Here is a 23,947-nt window from a genome sequence, read left to right as displayed (position 1 = left end):
TTATTAATTTATGCATTTATTAAGCAACATAAAACTATGCTGCTTAATAAATGTTTCTAGGAAATCCCACTTCTACCAATAAATACCACAGGAATATGGACCTGGAGCTGGAAAACCTCAAAAGTTGTTTCATCCAATACCTTCCTCATCTAGAGTGGAAGAAATTGAGGGCCAAGAAGAATTGGAGTGATTTGCCAGGGCCAAGAAGAACTGGAGTGACTTGCCAGGGTTACAAAGAGGTTTAAATCTGCGATATTTGTAAAGTGCTTAGCACAATTCATGGCACATAATAAATGATAGCTCCCTAACCCCTCCCTAGAGCTGGAAGGGACCTCAGATTTTTCTAGCTCAACTCCTTTGTATAAATAAGGAAACAGGTCCAAAGTGTACTCGCTCGCTCAAGGTTACACACAGGATTATAGGTCTTGACCTGGAACTTTTATCTATTTCCTTTTGTTTTTCTTTCTTTTTTTTTCCCCTAAGGCTGGGGTTAAGTGACTTGCCCAGAGTCACACAGCTAGGAAGTGTTAAGTATCTGAGACCAGATTTGAACTCGGGTCCTCTAGACTTCAGGGCTGGTGCTCTATCCACTGCGCCCCCTAGCTGTCCCTTATCTATTTCCAAACATAGCATTTTATAGATTAGGAAACTGAGGTCGGAAGCGCTGTATGTGAAGTGAATTGTGTAGGGTCCCACACGGTATCAAACGCTCTAGAGCTGAAAGGGATCTCAGAGGAGGAGGAGGAAACTGAGGACCAGCGTCGGGAAGGGACTGGTCTAAAGTCCCGCAGGCGATCGGAGATCTAGAGTTGGAAGGGACTTCAGCGGTGGCAGGTGACCACGGATTCTGGCACCCACACGGGGACCGGTATCCCCGGGCACGCGGAAAGTAGTCTCCAGCACTACCAAGTTCTCGGCGGTCGCAGATCCCTACGTCGACGTGACACGTAAATGTAGCTCAAAGGGGATGCCCTGTCATCAGCGAGTACGTAAGTAGCTCGGTTGGCCCCGCCCTCCCGGCAACCAGGAACCGGGAGCAGCTCCAACCTACATGAGCGCAGGAAGAAGCGGAGTGGTAGGAGGGAGTCTGAGGGAATGATCGGGCCGTCCCAAAGTCCCCGAGCCCCATCACTTCCCCGGAGGGTCCGGCTCCGCCAGACTTTCGCCCGCTCCCGCGGTGGACGTGACGTCAGCTAGGGGCGGGACAGGAAGCGGAAGCACCCGCCACCTTATTCCGGAAATCGTGCAGTTCTGTCTTCCGATTCTGGGCCCACGTGAGGATACCCCTGCTCACCACTATGAAGAAGGTTCCTGAAAAGAGGTGAGGTCGAGTTTGGGCTCCGTTTGCCGGCGGCAGAGGCCGAGGGGTCCGGGTCCGCGCCCATCGGGGCGTGGATTTCCCAGCCGGGGAGGGATCGGGAGCCGCCGGCGGCCGGCCGCTCCATGTGGAACTCCCCTTGCGTTCCTCCCCCCACTTCGCGCGACTTGTTCGGACCGCGCTCGTTCCCTAGTTCCCCCGGGACTTCCGAAGCCGCGGCTCGCGCGCTCTGGCACGGTTTGCCCCCGTCCCTCCAGGCCGATCGCTTTGGGACTCTTCTCTCTGCTCCCTTTCTCTTCTTAGCGCCCGGTCCGCCCCCACCTCCCGCGCGCCGCCTTCTCCGAGCGCTTCCCTGAGCCAGGACTGCCCCTTCCCTCCGCCGCTCGCTCGGGCGCTTACTTGCCAAAGTTGTGGATTGCACTTGTGCTTGTGTGTGAGCTCTGGGAGACCGGCGCTTCTGGCTTAGAGAAACTTCGTACTTCTCCCCTCCTTCCTCCGGCAGCGTAAGCCCCACCGTGCCCCGCAGACCGCCGGGAGCACCCCGGGCAACATTCCTTCCCGTTCTGTGGCCGGCCCTGGGCTGGCGCTCCCCGATGCTGCGCAGTTCTTTATTCTCACTGGCTCTCTGCAACTCTGGGACACGTAGCATCTTGCAGTTGTCCACATGTTTTCTGTCTGCGGTTATGGGATTTAGAACCGGAAGGGACCTTAGAGATCCTTCAGCTCAACTCCCTCGTTTTACAAATGAGGAAACTGAGGCCCCCGGAGAGGAATGGTTTGTAAGTGGCAGAAGTATCCATTGACCCCGGGTCTTCTGATTTCCGGATCCATTTCCTTTTTCTACCAGCCATCATAAAGACGCTACACTTTGTTACAGCGTGCATCTGCAGGGTTAATAGCCTATTATTTGACTTCTTCGAACATTGTAGATGGTGGTCCATCCCCACCGTTCCTCATTGTTACTTGCAAAATTAATTAATTAACTAAATTGATTACGAAAGTCGCCCAGGAGTAGCCGATGAAATATTAGTTACTTGACAATATTTTGAGCAACCTCTATTCAGAGAGTATAAAGATTCGGAGAAGAGCTTTCTGACCTTGGAGAGTTGCCAGCCTGTTGCTGGACTTAAGCTTTACCGCAAATACACCTAATGAAACTGACCGCTTGTCCCCGTTTTCTGTCTTTTTGCCTGCCGTCAGAGAAGATGATCCAGGAGGACTAGGAAGGATCTAGGACAGTGGGAAGGAACTAAAAGTCAAAACTGTAGTTATACACCTGTATTGGTCAACCTGCCATCTGAGGGAGGGAGGGGAAAAATTGGAACAAAGGGTTTGGCAGTTGTCAATGCTGGAAAATTACCCATGCATATAGCAGGTAAATAAAAAGCTATAATAATTAAAAGTAAATAAATAAATAAAGCACTTTGCTCAATGCCTGGCCAAAAAAAAACCTGTAGTTACACAATTGTGTCACGTCTGCTTAATGGCCCTCTCTTATAGGTAGTGTTTGGTTTTATGGATCTCTAAAATCTTGTTCGGTCTTCCAGGCTCCGGAGAGGACACAGTTTTGCTGTGTGAGACTTTGAGGAAGGAGATCTTACAGATTGTGACATTTCTCTGTTGCCTTCTAGCAGCCTTCGGGTATCGAATCATGAGGAAGAAGTGCTGGGTTTTCTTACAAACTGCGAGCTGAGTACCAGCGAAGATGAGGTAAGTGACTGCTACTGCATCCAGACTCCAGAACAACCCAATGCGGAGGGATGATGGAGAGATAATCTTATCCTTATTCTTTCTGTTTATGGGCAGCCAAGTTTTCCTCACAGAAACCATAGCACTGATAGTTACCCACCCACCAGGTCCAATCCCCAAAGGGGGTTCTGCATTCCTCCCTAAAGCTGAGTGATAAATTTCAGAAACAGTCAAACAAAGAATCCGGATTCCCTGTCTAATCAAATCAAATTAGGAAATGTTTCTGGAGGACCTAATATACACTGGGTATTATATAGAATATAAAGAAGGATAAGACCTGACCCTTGCCTTCAGGAATGTTAAGTTGAGCCGCATTGAGGGGAATGTAATAAGGTTAGTATTCCTGCTCATGACATAATTTACCCTTTCCCTCAACTTCATCTGACTAGAGGGTGCTTACTGGACCCCTAACACATACTGCTCTTTGAAAATCCCTTACCATCCTTAACTTTGAAGCAAATAATTGAAATAATCATTTCTGCCAGGAAAAAAATATTACAGAACAGCTATATTGGTGATATCGTTTTCTTTTCCTAGGACAGGCCATCTTAGACTATAGGATTTAGAGTTAGAGGGGACCTTAGAGGTCATGTTTTTTTTTTTGTTTGTTTGTTTTTTTCTTCCCTGAGGCTAGGGTTAAGTGACTTACCCAGGGTCATACAGCTAGGAAGTGTTAAGTGTCTGAGACCAGATTTGAACACTGGTCCTCCTGAATTCAAGGCTGGTGCTCTATCCCACTGCACCACCTAGCTGCCCAGAGGTCATGTTTCTAAGTTTAAGTCATCCTCATTTGATAGATGAGGAATCTGGGGGTCCGAGAGGGGAGAGGACAAAGTCACACCATCAGTATGTAGGATGGCTGGAAGTTTAACCCACAGTAATTATGTGACTCACAATACTCGGCAAGATGCCATTGCACATTCTTACATAATAGTGCCTTATAGCCACATATCACCTTTCCTCCCAAAGCAGAGCTAAGACAGAGACATGGAGTATCCCAGCTGATCTCAGAGGATTCATGTTCCTTATTTGGGATCAGTAATGGCTACCAACCTTACTCAGTTGATCTCTGCCCAGTTTCAAAAGCCAATCTTTTTATTTTTGTTGAGATCCTTCACATCATTCCCTGTCTGCTCACCCAAACTTTCCAATCACGACACGGATTGAGGGCCCACTCATACATACCCTTTCCCCATACTGGCTCGAGTATCACTAGACTGGGTAGTAACTCTGTGTCCTGTTCTGACTGAAGGGTGACAACAACAACAAATATGACGGAGAAATGGACGGCAAAATTGACAGAGAAGTTGATGGAGAAGTGGACAGCGAAGTGGACGGAGTGGATGGCGAAGATGGCAACAACAATAACGAAAGAAAACATCAAAAGCTCCTGAATGTTATTTGTGGCCTCGGTGGAAAGAAGAGGTGATGTGCAGCTGAGACTAGATGGATTTTCACTAGCTTGAGAAAGTCCTAAACCTAGAGCTAGAAGGGTTACCTTAGGAATCATCTGGCCCAACTTGTCAGTTTATGGAGGCGCAATCTGAAGGCCAGAGAGGGTCAGGGACTTACCTGAGGAGATCTTTATGCTTAAGCAAGTAATGGGTGCCAGGATTTGGAGCCAGGGCCTCCAGCTATGAATTCTGTACTCTTTTCACTGCTCCTCACTTCCTTAAGGCTCTTCTAGTCCTTCCTTGGATGTAACAGTGGGCACAGGCTTGACGCTTCCTCCAGTCCTTCCTAGGATATTGGGTCATTATGCAAAGTTTTGAAGGATGGCCGGTCTAAAAGTCAAGATTAGCAAATTCTCAACTGGCCTATATAACTAAGGGAACCCTAGTTAGGTTTGTGAGCTCATTTCCACATTCACGTTCCTCTTATGTATGATTTCAGGCTGAAGTTGGCTGAGCGGTCAGAGGCCAGTCTGCAGGTGTCAGAGTTCAACGTCAGCACTGAAGGTAAGTCAGCGGAACAGCTGGGGTGCATCTGCCTCTGCAGTCATGGAGAAGGAGAATCACAGGTTGCCCAGCCTCAGGCTTGCAAATCCGATTTCTGATTCACTGTTAACCTTATACAGGAGCTTGTAGGTGAGCAACAAGCTTTTTCACATTCTTGCTTTTTTCCCTGGCCAAGGACAAAGTTTCAGAGGTTTGAGGGGACAAGGACGGGGCAAAAACAGCAAGATGAGAAGGCCTGGAGATTGAGGGACAGAATTACTGTAGAGAGATTGGATAGCTTCTGGTAATAATAATACTCTGCAGCATTTCTACAACATTGTAAGGTTTGCAGAGCACTTTGCAAATATCTCATTTGATCCTCACAAAAACAACTCTGTAAGTATTGTTACAGGCAGATGGGTGAAGTGATTTGCTCAGGATCACAGCTAGTAAGTGTCTATGAGCAGGTTTAAACTCAAATCTTCACCTCTCTGCACCGCTCAACCTAGCTGTCTCAGATCTGTAGTTCACTAATAGTCCGCCTCACCCCCTTTCAGATTTTCCCACTTCAGACCCATCAGTCACTGGTTTCTAAGTTTAAAATGATGAATTGGAGGTACTTGTTGAACTCTCCCCTTCCCCATATCTCTCCCAGCTTTGTGGCTGGGCCTGTCTCTCCACTAGCTTTGTCTTTATTTACCCAAAGCAAATAACAATTTGGGCCAGGGGAGTAATAGCCAATCTTGCTTTTTGTTTCCTCATTAGGTAAGCCTAAGGCCTCAGGACACTTTAGGTGCTAAAATATGAGTGTGTTTGTATCAACTTTTTTCATGTGTTTGGAACAGAAGTGCTTTGAGTCTGGCTAGGATTTATGGTATGTGGTTTAAAAAAAAAAAAAATACCTGGGGCAGCTAGGTGGTGCAGTGGATAGAGCATCAGCCCTGAATTTCGGAGGACCCGAGTTCAAATCTGGTCTCGGACACTTAACACTTCCAAGCTGTGTGACCCTGGGCAAGTCACTTAACCCCAGCCTCGGGGGGGAAAACTACCTTTTATGAGGGTTTTAGTTTGCAGAACCCTTCATGTGTATTATTTCTTGAGTGTCAAGTCACTATATGTTTCAGGCTCACAAAACAGCCAAGAAATAACAATAATAACTGACATTTCTAGAGGGTTTTAGTTTGCAGAACCTTTCACGTGAATTATCTCTTGATTCTCAAGTCACTGTGCCAGGCACTAAACCCTTTACACACACGTCCCCCATCTTATCTGATCACCAGTTTCTAGTAAGCTGATTCATCCCAGCCTCCCTGAATGCACTGTCTCAGGAGCGGTCTCCTTCACCCCCTGCTTCCTCCCTCCTTCCCTTCTGCTCCTAAGAAATTTGGTGCTTGTACAGGGACAGGGGAGAAGCTGGAACTCACAGAACTGCTGGCACCCATCAAGAGTTCCTCCTCACTGGGCATTGTGAAGAAGCGGCTGAAGAGTGTCAAAAACAAGAAGACTGTGGAGTTACCCCTTAGCAAAGAGGAGAATGAACGGGTGAGTGATCTGGAAAGGAGCCCACAAAGAGAAAAGAATTGGGAGAGTAAGCTGGGCTGATCCGATAGAAATAGAAATGGCCATACCTTGTAGAATCTCCTTGCAGTAAAAAATGGTAAGCATAATCCAAGCCAGAGGCATCCTATTGTTTGCCATCTTGAATGGGCCTGTGAGCAGAAATCTTTGCAGGATTGCCTAGATATTATATTACTAAAAGGGTGAAGTGGAGTTTAACTACTGAAAAATAGGTGGCTTGGCCAATAAAAACAAATGCCATTCAAAGAAGCCAGTTTCATCAACTTGATCCTTACCAAAGTGCACAGTTAGGGGGCTCATGCTAAAGGTGGATCAGTTTTGACAGGAATCGGCGGGCATTTTTACCAAACAGGCTGGGTGCGTCTCACCAAGTGGGGGAGACTGGGTACAGCTCAATTCCAGCTCCATTTCTATTTCTACAACCGAGAATGGTGGCTCTCGGCCTCCGTTTCAGCCGTTTCATGAGGAAGAAGATACTTGCAAAGAGCCAGCCAGAATGAGACATCCCCCAGAAAACCTGGCTCACCCAGCCTGCAATTTCAGTGAGCCGATAGTAGTTTGGTAGCTCGGTGATCTTGTGGGTATGGACGTTCTGCCAGTTCCGATTGCAGCTCATCTGTGGCCCCTCGTTCTATGCACATCTTCTCCTGTGATTGCCCTAAATCTTTCATGAAGGATCCACCTAGGATTCCCAGAACCCTTAATTAGAGCATTTTGTGACTATCAGTGCACCACATGGAAAGTCTAGCTGTTTAAGTAAAAAAAAAAAAAAAAAGTGTTCTAGAGCTCAGGCATCCCTCTGGCTTATGGGCAACATGCTGAACATTCAGGAGTCCAGGGGAAGTTGGAGTCTTGGACATGAGAAAAAAGCCGAGTTCTCTCTTTGAGTCTCTGGGTCAGATGCAAAAGGTATTTTGACATTGAGCTCTGAGCACTTGGCTGCTTTGCCTCTTTCAGATCCTCAGGGAAGCTGCTTACAACAAAATTTCCCAAGACATGAACAAGTGGGAGCCAATAGTCATAAAGAATCGGACAGCAGCACAACTAGTCTTTCCTCTGGAGCAGGAGCGAGTTCTAAACGCCCCTATCGAGGATGTGATTGAGGGCTGGAAGGTACGTTTGGCACAAGGGGCAGCCAAGCTTCCATAAGGAAGGGAGGTTCCGGGGCTCCAGATGGCTGGGGAGGGGACAGGAGGGGGGATGCTCATGGTCAAAGTCTAATTGTGGAGAAGTAACAATAACAACTGCCATTTCTCGAGTGCTTTGTGTTCATTACCTCAACTGGTGCTCTCGCAGTCCGCTCACTGCTCTAGTGTATGGAATCATGTCCATGAGGAAGGTGGGGTTCTGTCTCAAATGCAGCAGCCACTGAAGATAGCTTTAAGAGATTTTAAGAGCTGCAAGAATCTAGGCCAGTCCTCTTCATGTTACAGTCAGGGACCAGACCAGGGAAAGATCTAGTGCTGGCCTTTCCATTCTTGCTATACACATCCCATCATTTTTCCAGGCTCTCTATCTTCACGAACCACAAATTAACATTACCTCCGTTATTATGGCCTCAGTGGAAGGAAGAGGTAATATGCAGCTGAGACTAGATGGATTTTCACTAGCTTGAGAAAGTCCTTAGACTAGAGCTAGAAGGGTTACCGTAGGAGTCATCTGGCCCAACTTGTCAGCTTATTTTTAAGTGTTGTGTTTTTATCTATTTTGTGATGATATTTCAATCTGGTCCCAGCATTTTGGATCTCAATTTGACACATCTGGTCACGGGGATAGGATTTTCAGAGAAATTCAATCCCACCCGGAGTAATCTTAGGAAGCAGGGATTCCTTATTCGGAATTCTGCCTCTAGGACATAGACATATCTGGAACAGCCCAATGTTTGCTCACAAAACAGCCAAGAAGTAACAATAATAACTGACATTTCTAGAGGGTTTTAGTTTGCAGAACCCTTCACGGGTATTGTCTCTTGAGTCTCCCAACAACCCCAGGAGGCAGGCACTGGAGACATTGCGGTTCCCATCTTACTGAGGCTCAGATAGGTTGAATATCCTCATCTGGAGAGAGTTAGAAGCAGATCTACTGCGCCTAATGAAAGAAAGAATGGAAATCTCCCCACCCCCAAAGTGACCAAAACTGACAAGGTAACTCTAAGACTGTGGACCGTCATGAACTGCAGCAGCCAACTCTTAGTCAACCAGAGGCATGGGATTGAGGATGGGACTAGGCCTAGAGCATCCGGAAATGTACATTGGATGGTTGGCGTAGAGAAGAGAAAACAGAACAGCAGCTCATGGCAGTAACCTTCTTGGTGGCTTTTGTCAAAGCCAGTTTGTGATCCTCCCTTGATAAGAGGATGAGGATTTCACACATTAGTGAAAGATGGCTATCTGTGGAACACGTGCAAGCTGCCATACTTACAACATGGGCTCCAGAAACTTAGCTGATGCCCAAGTACTGGACATGAGAGCATTAATGCCTTAAAATTTGTCTTCAGATGGGGGAATTGTGACCTTAGAGAAAAGGGAATAATAGGCATTCATCTAGGGCTTTGGGGTTTGGTTTGGTTTTGTGTTTCTCTTTATCTGTTTTCTTTTGTTTTTTTAACTTAAAACACTTTTGCCACAGGATGGTTTAAGCCAGAGGTATCAAACACATATGTGCCAGTGCTATGTTAAAATGTAATGGGGAAATACTCCATAAATGAAATCAAAATCCAGTCAAATATAAATAACATGACATCTTAAAACTCAGTCAGTCCATGGCCCATGGGGATCTCTCTGGGCAAGTTAGTGGCACCTGGTTCTTTTTGAGTTTAACCTCACTGCTTTAGGCCAATAGGGTGACCTCTGAGCTTCCTTTCATAGACACTTCAACGCTTCTTGATCACTTTGTTGGAGCTGGTCAGACAAAAGGCACGAGGCTAACAGAACAGTTCTTAGAGCGCTGTGAATCTTTAAAATGATATGCTGTGATTTATACTTTAACATTTTTCCCCCCCCCTGAGGCTGGGGTTAAGTGACTTGCCCAGGGTCACACAGTTAGGTTAAGTGTCTGAGACCAGATTTGAACTCAGGTCCTCCTGAATTCAGGGTTGGTGCTCTATCCACTGCGCCACCTAGCTGCCTCCTTACTTTACATATTTAACATGTATTAGTCAACCTGCCATGGGGGGGGGGGGGGAGGAAGGGAAAAATTAGAACAAAAGGTTTGGCAATTGTCAATGTTGTAAAATTACCCATGCATATATATATATATAATAAAATAAGATGATATGCTGTGGCTTTAGTCCTGGTTCCTAGAGTTTTAGTTAACTTTTTCTTTTTGAACTGAAAAGATAGGGAAATGATAGGTAGAAACCATTTTTGCAGCTTTTTAATTTAATTATGACTTCATGGCCCACCGTCTAACGACAGCCCGAGAGGTACAGAGGAGACCTTTAATTCATAAAGCTGGGAAGGACGTGAGGCCATCCATTCCAACATTTTGTAGAGGAAAAAACTGAGTCCCAAGAAGTATTTATCCTTATCCTTATAGCCTTCGCCTCAAGAGCTGAAAAGGATCTGAAGCGAGGGAGGTGAAGTGGGTTGACTGAGGTCACACACAGTGATAGGTGAGATGGGAGCCCAAGTTGTCTCACTTGAAATCTGGCCTTTTCTCCCTCCCTACCACACTGAGGTGTCTAAGAAATTTGTTGTTGGCCACGCCGGCCCAATATAGGTCCTGACAGATTCTCTCAAACAGAGATGGACTGTAGATGAACTGTGTGTCATGAAATGAGGCCCAGCCTTGCTAAGATTAGCCCAGAGGGGAGGGATTCTTTGGGTCCCAGTAACTCACGAAGGCCATTTCTAGGTAGGCGGAGGTAGCAGGTGGCGAGCTGTGTTTGGAGAGCTTTGACATTGAAGATTTGGCCCTGACATCGGTGCTCCTTTACTCTTGAGAAAATTACATTTTCTAGGTAGATGATGAACAAGCCTTGTTTGCAGATTTGTTTTTATTGTGATCGCGGTCACCTTTACTCTTGAGAAAATTACATTTCCTAGGTAGATGATGAACAAGCCTTGTTTGCAAATTTGTTTTCATTGTGGCTAAAGAAAGCCGTGTGATTAAAGGAGGTAGGAGAGTGTATATCTGATGATTGGAGACTGGCCGGCCGATTTGAGTCCGGTCAAACAGTGGCCACCTTTTCTGGCTGCTGCTGCAAGAGAAAACAGATGGATTGCTTCTGATAGTCCGAGGAGTTTGAGCTGGAAGAGACCTTTGAGATATTCCCGTCCATCTCCTGGTACTGCAGCCCATATGTTTCCTACATACAGAATCAAGTCATGGTGGGAAATAGGCCGTGGAGTTTAGGGAATGGCAGGCAAAGTGAGGAAATGACTAGGGTTAAATTTGAACTGTCAGGAAACAGGCTAATTACACGAAGGTCATATTTTTGTTCAGGCAGCGTCCTTTTGTGCTCAGGAAATTTAAAAAGAAAAAAACAGCCCACTAGAATGCAGCAGTCGGAGAGCATGCCTAAAAATGACTTGTTTTTCTCGTTTGATCCCATCACAAGTGAACAATACAGAGCTGAGAAGTGACAATAGCCCATCACGGCACATACGTCCACATGATTGGTAGCAGCTGGCTCTTCTGAAGTTTTGTTAATGGGTTTTGCCTCGAAGCTGTTAGCCAGATTTTTTCCCCCCTGCTTTACCATCAGCTGTAAAGATTGCTGATCTTAAAATATAACCTTACCATCCCTCTAGATAGTAAATTTAAAGGGAAAGAGCTGATTGGAAGCATAGAGAATAATTTGGGGGTGGGGGGAGGTCTTGCTCTGGGCCACAGAGAGAACTCTCCCATAGGCTTTCGATCATCCGGAGTGTGGACCGGAGCCATCTCGGAGAGAACCTGTGGCAGTCGGGAGGGTTCGAATTCACCTCTGACACCTAACTAATCGTCAGCCTATCTGAACCTCAGTTTTTTGGGGCAGATTTCACTATGGCATCTGTTTCAGAGTTGGGAAAGGATCTTTCAAGAGCAGCTAGTCCAGCCCACTTATTTTGTAATAGAGCAGAAAAGCAAGGGAAGCCAAAAGAACAGTGACTTGTCCAGAATCTGGATTTGAAACCACATGTTTTTAACTCCAAATTTAGTGCCCTTCCCTCTTCAGGTGCTGTGAGGAAAGCATTTGGCTAAATCTTAAAGCTCTCTAGAACCGTGAGACGTTGTGTGATCTTGGGGGTGGTTGACCAGATTCACCCCTTGATGTTGACTCTGTGGTTTCATGGTGGTCATGAGTAGCTCTGGCTCCCGAGGCATTGAAGAATGAGGCTGCCATGTTGCCGCTCCACTCTGGCTCAGAGCAGCCAGCCTAGCTCATCTCTAGGGGATGGAACAGGTAGAGGGTGGAAGAAAAGGTGGGGACACCTTGCTCAGTTTTGCTGTTTTCTGTTGTATTGTGAAGGTATCAACTCCTCTGGAAAAAGAAATTTTTAGCCTCCTCCACAAGAACAAGCAGCCTGTGACCAACACTTTATTGACGTCAGAGGAAAAGGCCTCCTTGCAAGCCATGAGTCTGGAGGAGGTGAGTATCAGGCTGCCGCAGCCCCGTCTCCCCTCCCCTCTCCTCAGCAGTCATCTCCAGGATGCCCGCTCTTCCCCTAGCTGCCCAATGGCCTCGGTCTCACCATTCTTGTCATTTATTGCAGGCCAAACAGCGCCGAGCAGAGCTCCAGAAAGCCCGGGCCCTGCAGTCCTACTATGAGGCCAGGGCTCGAAGAGAGAAGAAAGTCAAAAGTAAAAGGTAACAAGTCCCTGGGAGCTCGGGCTGTTTGAGGGGTTTGGGGGGAAACTGGTTTATGCTTTGCTATAAATTCCTAAGGGAAATCAGGACAGCTGGCCACAGGTAGTACCATGTGGCAGCGGCAGCAGCACTGGCTTTGGAGGCAGGGGCCCTGCCTTCAGGTCCCCGCTTTTGCCACCTTCTACCTGCGTGCCATTGGGCGGCACTTTGGAAACGAGCTGGAGATGACCCTGAGATTCTCCAGCTCCAGAGGCAGTGTTTTTTCTCCTAGAAGCTCCAGCTCTTAAGTCCTTTTGTGATTCCTGTGGTAGAAGGGGCCATGGAGAAAGATTTCCCTTGAACTACCCACACCAAATACCATTATCCTTTGGTCTGTTTAAAAGTCACCTTCTCGGGTGTCATCTGGATAGCGCCTTCTTTACTTTGTCAAAGGTCAGGAGCCCTGGCCTGGTGACCTCCTCTCATTGAAACCCCAGGGAGGGAGCGGCCCTGTGTCAGAAAGCCTTTTTTTTTTTTTTTTAGGCTAATAGGGTTTCTCACCTCACCCCATCTTTAAGCCCTCCAGGAGTTAGCTCTTTCTTGATTTCGGGGTACCTCTACATTCTATCCCTCCCCCAGGACAACCCTTGGAGGTTTGAGGGCTGCTGACGGTGGGCCCTCTTCTAAAGTCCCCAAATTTGAGTCTTGGGATGTAGCGCCGCTTCGCTGTAATGTGTTTATTCCCTTCTGTGGCCGTCCTCCCACAGGTTTCACAAAATGCTAAAGAAAAAAAAAACCAAAGAAGTTCTGAAGCAGTTTGAAGAACTGCGTAAGATCAATCCCACCGAGGCCTTGGAACAGCTGAAAAAAATTGAAAATGCCAGAATACAGGTAGTCTCCTCTCCTGCTGTTCCTTCTCCTCCTTCGCCTCCTGCTCCCATGACCCGGCACACTTCCCAAACCATGTCATCATCACTTTCTGTCCTTTCTCTCAGGAACGAATGACCCTCAAGCACCAGAACAGCGGCAAATGGGCCAAGTCAAAGGCTATTATGGCCAAATACGACCTGGAGGTAAGCAAGCATTTGGGGGCGGGGGGGCAGGAAGACGGTGTGGGTGCAAAGTGATATTTGCCCAGTCCCATAACTTGTAGTCTAGGGCAGAAATGGAACCCAGAGCTTCCTGACCCCAGGTCCATAATATCTTTGCACTGTTGGGTTTCTGAGGCTGGTAAGTTGAGTAGGGATCCATATGGGCCTGAGAACCCTAGGACTGAGGTGCTTTCTCTTGCTGTGTCTCCTTCAGGCCCGTAAGGCAATGCAGGAGCAGTTGACCAAGAACAAAGAACTGACCCAGAAACTCGAGGTGCCTTCTGAGAGCGAGCACGATGAAGACGAGGAGGAAGACGCTGGGCTCATCCCCGCCATTGTGAATGAAGCGCAGCTGAGCATCGACGGACCAAACCCTTGGATGCAAAAGCAGCGTCTGAATCACATCAAGAACTCTCCCACCCAGGAGAAGCCTGTTGCTAACGAAGTGGCCGAGTCTGAGGACGAAGAAGAGGCCACGGCAGAAGACGAGTTGCTGCTACAAGAAGTGGAAGAGAGGCGGGCCTTTCGGAAGAACTCAAAGGTCGAACAGGGGTTGCAGAACCACACCGTGACTACGGTGACAGGTAAGCTGTCCCAGGAATTCTCCGAGCAGGCTCAGTATCCCCTTTCATAAAATGGAGCAGTAAAGCTCGCCCTTTAAAAATGGGTGCTGTGCTGACTTTATGAAATGGGTCATATAACAGAAGCAGCCCCTCCAGTAGCCTTCCCCAGGAGGAGAAACCTGCCGCATCCGCAGGTAGCCAGCCCCTTTCACTTGGGACAATTGTGATCTTGGAGCTCACCTGTCATCGAGCCAGATCTGTCCCTGTGCATTGTCCATCCACCCATTGATGAATGAAGAAGCATCGGCTCTCATTCGGGGGATGCGTGGCAGGACCTTCATTGGGCAGAAGGCCCTTAGCCACAGTTGTCTGCTTCTGTGGTTTCTGGGATTGGAGGCTTGTGCCGAACCATGCGATTTTAAGGGAAAATGAAGGCATTGATACTATAGGTTTGGAGTGACAGGGAGCTTGATGTGTGATTCCAGACCACCTAGGGCACCTCTCCTGAGGCTTCTTAAAAACTGCACTCCTAGAATATGATGTTTCTGCACTGACTGCTCTTGGCCCCAGGGCAGAGGGGAAGAAACAGGCGGGAGGCCGTGGGCCCAGAATGTTGCCTTTGCTGTGAGACAGCCGTGCTCAGGCAGTTGCTTTCACTTTTCTGTTTTTTTCTGGTTGCAAGGAGAGGTTCATGGTGGAGGTGGCAGATTGTATTTAATCAGAAATGATTAGGATGCTAAAAAGCATCTGTAAAACTTGATTTAAAAAAACATTCTCTAACCGAACAGCGAGTCTTAGGTTCTGAGATAAAGACTTGGGCTGTGGACCTGAATTGTCTGACAAAAAACTAACTGGAACAGGCCTTCAGAAAGTGGGCACCTCGTTTCCTGATAGTTTGAGCTCTGTGGAGCAGAAGGGACTGATGACCTGAGGAGGTGTCACACTTTCCCAGTGGTCTGACAGCAATGGCTGAGGGAACCGCTTGTCCAGATGTTGTAGAAGGAATGAAGGAATGTTCATTTGTGCACTACGTGGGCTCTGAGCTCCTTGTGACTCGGGGGCAGGAAATCCTGTTTCCGAAACATCCCAGCTTTGTGACCCTGGGCAAGTCATTCACCTTCCCCAACCTCAGTTTCCTCATCTGTAAAATGGAGATCATGATAGCCCCCACCTCTCAAGGTTTTTGGAAAGATCAGATGAGATAACATATTAAGCACTTAACTTTGCAAACCTCAAAATGCCAGATAAATGCTCACTGTTATTATCTGCTAAAAAGAAAAGTTTGTTGCTCCTTGTGACCAAATTGAACAATGGATGGATGGGTGGATGGAAGGAAGGAAGGACAAGCGAATGGAAGGATGGATGGATAGAAGGATGGATAAATGGATAGATGGACGGGTGGATGGGTGGAAGGAAGGATGGATAGATGCATGGCTGCACAGATGCATGGATGTTCAAAAAACAAAGCCTGAAAGCTCCCAGTTTTCTCATCAGCAAAATCGAGAGTTGGACTAGATGGTCCCTTCCAACTCTCAGTCTGCATCCTTCCTGGGGCACTCTGGGCAAATCCCTCTTCTTCCCTTTCCATCTTCTCTTACATGGAGTGTTGGACTCGATGGCCCTCCGGGGTCCCTTCCTGCTCTAAAACCGCTGAAACTTGGATGTCACTAGTAACTAGACAGAATAAGCGGTGTGCATACATTGTAGAAACTTTTGTCTCTGATTCCATGAACGAGCCAGTGGATGCTGAAGAGCCACTTGATAATATGGAATGATTCCAACTTCAAAGTGAATGGTATTTGTTCTGTTGGCCTTTGTAAACAATGGAGCATAAATGAAAACAACTTGCTATTCGGAGATCACCTATTTTTTTTTTTGACCCCTGGCTCCTCCACGTCAGCAGATTCCCTGGCCTAATTATTCAGTGAGTCATTGGTGATGCTGAGAATAGAACCCAGGGGAAGCTACAGGCCTTTAGCACTAAAGCCTTCTACCTCCTACTTGACAGGCAGTAGTTAGCAAACGGTCCCAGAACTCCAGTGCACAGAAACTCCCCCAGTATCCCTGAAGTGTCTTTCACAGAAGTCCGTCACCCACCGGGGGGTGAGGGGGGAGTAGCAATAGTTCAGTGTTAAGGCGCCTTTCCGTCCCTTCCCTAATGGCTGTTTCTTTTTCTAGTGCCTGAGAAGACGAAGGAAGATGAGGAGGTGTTAGTTCATCTGAGGGACCTCTCTAAGCAACTAAAGCAGAAGGCCAAGAAGATAAGGCAAAATGGAGAACAGCCCAAGAGCCCACCTTCAGCCACCCGCAGTAAACCAAGCGTCCAGAGAGAAGAGCAGGCCTTGCTAAACGAGAGGCCGTCCAGAATGGTGGAGGAGGACCTAGAGACTTTGGACATGGAAGAAGTTAGCCAAGAACCCGAGCTCCAAAAGCCAGAGGCGGAAAGGCAGCACCGGACTCACTCTAACCAAAAGAGTCCTCAGAAGACAAAGGCAGAGCCCGTGACTGACCTGCACACCATCATCAGTGTGAAGGCTCACATTGCAAACTCCTTTTTATCAGTCCCTACCATTGTAGAACAGGAGGTGAGTGGGGGTAGGCCTGGGGCCTTGCGGCTGGAAGAAGCCCTGTTGGCCGCCTGGCCTTATCCAAGGCTCGGGGCTGGCCTCGGGGGACGCGGGGGAGTCGCGTTTGGAGACCCAACCCTTCGTTCGAATACAGGGGTCCGCGGCTTGACCGATCGCCTATCACCCAAGCTGATTATTAAATCAGAGATTTAGAATTGGAAGGGCCCCCAGAGCCCAAACTAAGTACGATGTCCTTTATCAAAGGAGCCGCGCTATAGGCGACAGCTCCTGTTCCACTTTAGGTGCTCTGACCCAAATTGTGACCTCTTATTACCGTACCCCTAGCGTTGCTCTAGGCCCGTCTCGGCTGTTGGGGGACTGGGCGTGGGGGGCATTCAGAGAGGCCTGGTTGATCCCCAGGTCCCCTCATCAATCAGAACAGCGGCAGCAGCGATTGGAGACCAGAGGGCCGAGCACTCCGGTGTCCGCTGGGGGTTCCCTCGGATTCCAAAACCTGGGTTCCGATGCAAGCTTCTCCGTGCTAGGCTCTCTACCCCGTAAGTGCCAAGAATCTAAAGACGATATAGAAACCATGCTCTCTACCCTCGAGCTGCTTACATTCTACTAGAGCCAAGAGCTCTTAAACTGGACTTGTTTATTTATTTTTCTAATATGTTGATAATTAGTTTGATGTCATTGGCTTCCTTTGCCATCTGTCTTATGCAATGAAAAACCATTCTGGGTAGGTCCATCCCTGGGCTTTATGAAATTGCCCAAGAGGTCCGTAACAAAAGAAAAGGTTTAGAACCTCAAGGGGAATAGAACATACAGATAGCTAAGTGTGTACTGTCTTTGGAGGAAGAGGAAGTGAGGTGGTACCTGAGCTTCCCCCTGCAGGAAGGGTGGGAGGGGGGGCAGGGCCAGGAGGCATTCCAGGCTCAGGGGCCCGCAGCCACCAAGGCCCGGAGGTGGGAAATGGACCGCCGGATTCAGAAAATAGCAGATGGGCCCGTTTGGTTAGCTTGTAAGTCTGTGGAGGGAGGCTGGGGCCACATTGAGCCATCTAACCTGGCCAGATCTTCAGGAATCCTGACTGTTGTCCAGCATTAGCTAAATAAACCCTCCCAGCTTTGTATCTTCGCTCTAGTACCTGCGTCGTGACCTCAGGATTTGCCAGGGTGTCCGAGGAAGAGTTTGGCCCGGATGCTGCCGTCGCCTACAAAGCCCACGATGTTTGAGTATTGTTGGAGGCTCGAAATGATGGGCGGCGGGATCCTTAGAAAGCTGGGATTCCTCCGATTTCTGGGCCGAGTTAACGTATTGCAAAAGCTTCCTTTAGACAATGAAGTAATTCCAGTGCAGAGTGCATTGGAGGATGGGCCTAGAAGCCCGAGGCCGGCTCCAAGCTTGATTCTTCTCGTGACCAGGAGGCCAGGGTGGAATCCTACAAGGAGGACTTCCCTGGAATGTAGGGCCATGCACTTGGCCCCTACTTAGCCTCCTCTAGGCAAAAAAAAAAAAAAAAAAAAGTGGGGAGAGGAGGTAGCCTTTAGGAGGGTCAGAGCCGGTAAACCAGGCCCTCCCTCCACCCAGTTTGCACACAGCTTCCCCCAGGGGGCGCTGAAGTGTCACAGCCTGGCACCCCAGGCGGCCCATGCTGCTTAGCTGTTGGCAACCTGCACTCCCATCTGCTTCTTGCTCTTGTCTCCTCCCAGGACTGTGACGAGGACATAATCCAAAAGCAGCTCATAAAGGAGGCCTTCGCTGGGGACGATGTCATCGCCGACTTCCAGAGGGAGAAACGAGAAGCTGAGAAAGCAAGCGAACCAAAAGATATCGACCTGTGCCTGCCAGGCTGGGGACAGTGGGGCGGTCCGGGCCTGGCGATCAGTGCCAGGAAGAGACGCCGGTAAGCCCCATGTGATTACATTTCTAGAACCCTTTGAAGTCTACAAAGTGCCTTCCTCACAGTAACTGTGGGAGGGAGGGAAAGAGGAAATACAGTTTCTTGTTGTTCTGCCCATTTCCTAGGCAGGAATACCGAGATCCAGAGGGGAGAGGGTTCCCAGCCAAAAGGATGCAAATCCTTTCTTGCCTCTCAGGAGCCTCTGAGCCCTACCTGAACAGTGCTGACTCAGTCGCTTACACCAACCCTCTTGTTCTTTGTTGCTCAGGTTTCTCATCAAAGCCCCTAAAGCTCCTCCAAGAAAAGACAAATGCCTGCCAAATGTGGTCATCGCCGAGAAGCGGAACGTCCATGCTGCAGCCCACCAGGTAGGGAGGTGGCTTTGGGACAGGCTCGGGGTCCGAGCTCCCAGGCACGTTGTAGAGGCCCGCTTAGCAGCGGCTGGTCAGAAGAACGTAGGACCGGGAGTGGGCAGAGAGCTGGGTTCAAACCCTGCTTCTGGCACATCGGAACTGTGTGACTTGTCACGGATCACTTCAGTTCTCTGATACTTGGCATTTTGCACAACACCTGCTTTGGCTATTGTGAGTAGAGTATCTGGGTGTATGGGCCAGGCTCCATGCTTAGTTCTGGGGTTCAAAAAGAAACGTCAAGGATGGTCAGCCCTGTCCTCAAGCGTGGACTCACAGTCTAATGGAGTTCACAGCATGCCAACAGCTGCATGCTGATGGGCACGGACAAGAGAAAGTGCAGATAATCTGAGGGAAAGTCCCAAGGTTAACGGGGACAGAGAAGGTGGAATTGGAGCTAGGACTTGAAGGAAAGCAGGAGGTGAGATGAGGAGGGAGAGCATTCCGGGAAGGGGCCATAGCCAGGGCAAATCCTCAGGCAGTTGGAGTGTCTTGTTGACGGGGCGGCTAGGTGGAAAGGGGGAGCCGACGGGGCTGGGCAGAAGGCGGAACACACCTGGAAAAAGCCCAGAGGCTTTGATGGCCATACTGAGGATTGAGTGGAGTCGGGGATGGCAGGGTCACAGGAAGGCCCTTCCAGCTCTGTAAATTACGGGAGCTGTTTGCAGACTGAATGGAGAGAATGTACGGAAGAATAACCTTTACAAACCTTGCTTTCTGGCAGGACTTAGCCTGAGCCTAAGGATTCTAACTAATCAGTAGAATGAGAAAATCATTTTCATTTTTTTTCCCATAAGCCGGAAGGGCATAGCTCTCAAAGCAATCAATTATTTTTCAAGGTGAAAAGTCCCTGCTGATTCCTTGAGTATGAAAGTACATGTGTACTTTGGGATTGGGTCTTACATCTTGACCTGGATAAAAAGTATAGATTGGGCTTCTCTCCCCCCCCCCCCCCCTTAGTTTTGTTTTCCTTTAGGAGCACTTTAGAGACCTCTAAACAGAGTGCAATGGCAGGATTAAGAGAGGAAGAGCCCTGAGAAGGCTTCTTAAAAGAGATTGCTTTGGGAAGCAGCTAGGTGGCGCAGTGGATAGAGAGATTACCGACTCTGAAGTTATGAGGACCCGAGTTCAAATCTTAACTCTGATACTTCCTGGCTGTGTGACCCTAGGCAAGTCGCTTAACCCCAATTGCCTTAGCAAAAAAAAAAAAAGATTGCATTGGAGTTGGGCCCACACCTAGTGTCAGAGCCATGATCGGAACTCAGGGCTTCTGACTTTGAATGTAGCATTCTGCATACCAGTCACGCCAAGATCGTAGATTGAAAATCCAACACCTCCCTTTTATAGGTGAACGAACTGAGACCCAAAGAGAGGCTTGTCCGTACCATGCAGGCCCATAAGAAGGCTAGGATTTCAACCAGGTCCTTTGCCTCTAAAGCCAAGGCCCTTTCCATTACACCACACTACCTCCCTCCTATAGAATCCCCACGGGAGGCCGTCCCCTCTGGGACACACCTTCCACGACCCACGATGTTGCCAAAATGCCACAATGCCCCCTGTTCCCTCTCTAGCTTCACACCCTGCTGACACAACGTAGAGCCGTGCAGAGCTCCAGGCCTGAGCTCCCTCCTTTCCTCTCTTCTGCAGGTTAATATGCTTCCATTCCCATTCACCCACACAAATGAGTTTGAACATACCATCAAGACTCCAGTGGGAACCACGTGGAACACACAGAGGGCCTTCCAGAAACTGACTGCTCCCCAGGTGGTGACCAAGCCGGGCCACATCATTGAGCCTATTAAGGATAATAATGTCGACTCCTCTCCTTCCCACTTTGATCTTCCAAATCTGCAGAAGAAAGGACATCAGTACCTTAACCATAGGAAGAGAGAGCCAGTGAAAGATGTTTAAGTCCTACTGCTCGACCCAAGCCCAGGAGAACTCGGTACTCATTCCCTGGGACTCCAGAAACAGTACCCTGGATGGTGACGATAGCTCCTTCTGGAAATAAAACAAAGCTTGCAACTCACTGAAGCTCAGTGTGTCCTATCATTCTCCAGTCGACTCCCTTCTCCCTTTACCATCTGACAGATCTGCTCAAGGTCTTCCAACACCTGCTCTGTACCGGGAACTCATTAGGTGGCCAAATACGGACCAAGTGGGGCAAGAAAAATCAAGAGCGCAAAGCAGATTTAATAATATCTTCCATCAGTCTGGATGGCTTTGAACTGTTGACAGCATTTTTATAGCCATTCTCTTGACTCACTAGAGGAGGGGGAGAGGTTTTAGTAAAAGCACCCCCGTAGTCTAGACAGCTTATTCCAACTTTGGGCAATTTCCTTCCCTTCTCTGAATTTCATGCACCGCATTGGAAAATGAAGGGGGCCGATTGGATCAAGGGTTCCTAACCTGGGGTCTGTGTGAATGTGGTGGGAAATGCATTTCAATACGACTGTTTCCCTACGTACGTCTGCAAATGTTCTAAGAAGAGATCCATGGCTTTATTGGAATGCTAATGGGGCTCATGACACCTCAAAAAGTCAACCCCGGTCAGTAGCTGAACCCTAAGGACTCTGAGCCCTAATGTTCTAGGAATTGGAAACAGACCCGGGGAAGGTAATCTGCCCCAAGCGGCACGGTCGGGGCTAAACCTCGTCCCCAGACTTGGCACCGGTTCCTCCCGTTTCTACTTAAATTCTCCAGTGCGGTTTTAGAGGAATCCCAGCTTTTATCGTCCAGTTCATCTAAACTCTTGGAGATACATGAAGTGGATGCCTTCAAAGGCTGAGGCTTGTCCTAGAACCTTGTGATACCGAAGCAATTCTCTCTACATCTTCCAAAAGGAAACAAACCTCTGCAGATCCCTTTCCTGTCCGAGGAGCGCTCTGAATTTTATGATATTCTCTATCCCTGGGGCATTACTGAGAGTGGGGAGTCCCCCACTCTCAATGAGGCAGCTCTCCTCTTTCTTCTTAATGCAAATGCTTGCTTTTCATACTTGGGTTTGGGATTGACAATTATATTGAAGACCAGAGCTTCTTGAGAAGCTGGTTAGACTTGTGTCTTACTACAAGTTCTTTTATGAATGACCACTGAGGGATGGCCTTGAAGGGTACATACGGGCCTTTTGCTATGTCACCTGCAAATGAAGAGTCCCTCATAGTCGAGGAGTCCTGGTGTACGAGTAAGGGAGGTGGGGACAGTTCCTATGTTGCACAGTGTTTCATGTCAGCTAGGTGAAACCTGTTCCAAACCAGAGAAAACAGTTTCTGGTGCCAACTTCAAACAGCAAAACCTACCTTGTCTCCAGAGGATGTGGGACAGATTTTCACTGCATTTAGTCTCCTCCAAAAGGCTCTTTCTACTGAGTGTACCTACCTCCCCTCCAGCAACCTTAATTAAGCACTTACTGTGTTGAGGCAATATGCTTAGCACTGGGAATCCATGGGGAAAAGACAAACAGCAAATTCAGCTCCAAACTTTGTAGTCAGCCTGGTCTCTGCCACTCCAAGTCCACCTTCTCTGGTCCATTCCACCAATCTGGCCTCCTCCCCCCAAAAGAGACGACTCCTACATTAGTCCAGTGGGTGTTGATGTCTACATTTTCCTTCGATCCACATCTGTGGTTCTGTCAGTACGAGGAACTCAAGAGTGTAAAAACCCACTTCTCTGATGCCGATTTCAGCTCTTCTACAAATTGCAATTTGAAGGTGGCTTAAGTCACTGAAGTAGATGCCGGCACAATATTATCAAAGCCAGGACTTTACCCCATGTCTAACTGATTTTTAAGCCCTCTTTCCAATAAGGATTGCTGCATCTCCATTTATCCATTTGTCACTTCATGGTCTGTTCCAGGTGCTGTGTGATGCCGCCCTCATTTGTCCCATAATGAATTATCTCTCAGGAAAGTGGTTATGAAGTCTGGATCTCACATTTGAATCACATTTCTGGTATTTACTACTTGTGTGATCCTGGACGAGTCATTTTCCTAATCCACATCTTAGTTTTGCGATTTGTATAATGAAGGGATTGGAATAAATGATCTTTTAAGGTGCTCTTCTGCTCTGGCTTTTTTTTTTTTTTAAACTGTGCTTGAAGATTTTCTTCCAGCTCTGACATTTTCTGTCCTAAGGATTTCTTTCCCCAGTTCTTGACAGCCTTCACCATTCTAAGGTCCCTTCCAGTTCTCACTCTTATGGTAGGTGATGTGAGTTACTTCACGATAGCAGAGTGGGTGGGCAAAGAGGTGGGGAGCAGCTAAACACACTGCAATTTCCCCCAACCAAATTCAGCCTGTTCTCTTTAGTTCCTGACTCAGCCTGTCCACGGGCAGTGTGGACTTCCTTCACTCAATTGCATAGCGTCGCCTAAATAAGAGGCATTTTCCCTCCGCTTCTTTGTGGATTCCCTAGATAATAACGGGGAGCCACCCAGCGGGGTCTTGAGCAACTCACTCCCCAAGAAATGGGAAAGGAGAGGCTACAAAGTTATCAGAAAGACGCAAGACCGCAAAGTGAAGTGGGCTGGCCATGGCCAAGAGAAGGAGAGAGAGAGAATGCACAGACACCCTTTTCACCTTGCCCTGACACAAGGTCAAGCTAGTTGGGAGGGAAAGCCCTCAGCACCTTGGGTGGGCGCCCTCAGGGGGAGCACGAAGACAGGCCCGAGCTTGGGAGGGGCGGATTAGATTCCGTATCGGAGGAATATCAGAAAATAATATGGGGACCTACTTCCCCCGGGCTTGGCAGCTCACTCTGGAAACAGGATGGGCAAAGAGAAAGGGTTTGGGGTCCGGGACTGAAAGAAGGGGCGGGGATATGGTGCTGCTGTTTGCCAAAATGCTTCGGGATTTTTAAAAAAATGCTTCCCCTCACCCCGTGGAGCCGCTGCCCCGGGCTTGGCCGAGGCAGACGCCAAGAGGGGACTGGAGCGTTTGGGGCGGGGTCGCCGCGGCTTCCTTCCGTCCGGTGCCTGCGGCCGCTGACTCCTCCGGCCCCGGCCCGACCCAGCCTGGCCCCCTCCCACCCCATTCCCTATCGACGCGCCCGATCCAGA

The 23,947-nt window shown here is 48.4% G+C and overlaps 1 protein-coding gene across 3 annotated transcripts; it reads left to right on the top strand.

Moving 5' to 3' along the window:
* The first annotated feature begins 1,051 nt into the window (after positions 1 to 1,051).
* Positions 1,052 to 22,947, top strand: UTP14A (UTP14A small subunit processome component). Of its 3 annotated transcripts, none has more exons than XM_074278513.1 (15): positions 1,058 to 1,321; positions 2,953 to 3,028; positions 4,320 to 4,492; positions 4,961 to 5,025; positions 6,404 to 6,546; positions 7,540 to 7,695; positions 12,038 to 12,157; positions 12,282 to 12,376; positions 13,123 to 13,246; positions 13,351 to 13,428; positions 13,661 to 14,030; positions 16,188 to 16,594; positions 18,292 to 18,485; positions 18,751 to 18,850; positions 20,540 to 22,947. In XM_074278513.1, exons 1-15 carry the CDS (start codon positions 1,299 to 1,301, stop codon positions 20,801 to 20,803), a joined length of 2,388 nt encoding a protein of 795 aa, XP_074134614.1. In that variant the 5' UTR covers positions 1,058 to 1,298; the 3' UTR covers positions 20,804 to 22,947. The 3 variants fall into 3 exon arrangements, with proteins under 3 accessions (XP_074134615.1, XP_074134614.1, XP_074134613.1); XM_074278512.1 differs by having other exon boundaries at positions 1,059 to 1,321; positions 2,950 to 3,028; XM_074278514.1 differs by lacking the exons at positions 18,292 to 18,485; positions 18,751 to 18,850; positions 20,540 to 22,947 and adding an exon at positions 16,997 to 18,285 and having other exon boundaries at positions 1,052 to 1,321; positions 2,950 to 3,028.
* Positions 22,948 to 23,947: the final 1,000 nt, after the last annotated feature.

Source organism: Sminthopsis crassicaudata, chromosome X (assembly GCF_048593235.1).
Source record: "Sminthopsis crassicaudata isolate SCR6 chromosome X, ASM4859323v1, whole genome shotgun sequence".
In the NCBI taxonomy this organism is placed as follows: Eukaryota; Metazoa; Chordata; class Mammalia; order Dasyuromorphia; family Dasyuridae; genus Sminthopsis; species Sminthopsis crassicaudata.
Note: the sequence above shows the minus strand (reverse complement) of the source record. Positions and strands in the feature narration are given on the sequence as shown.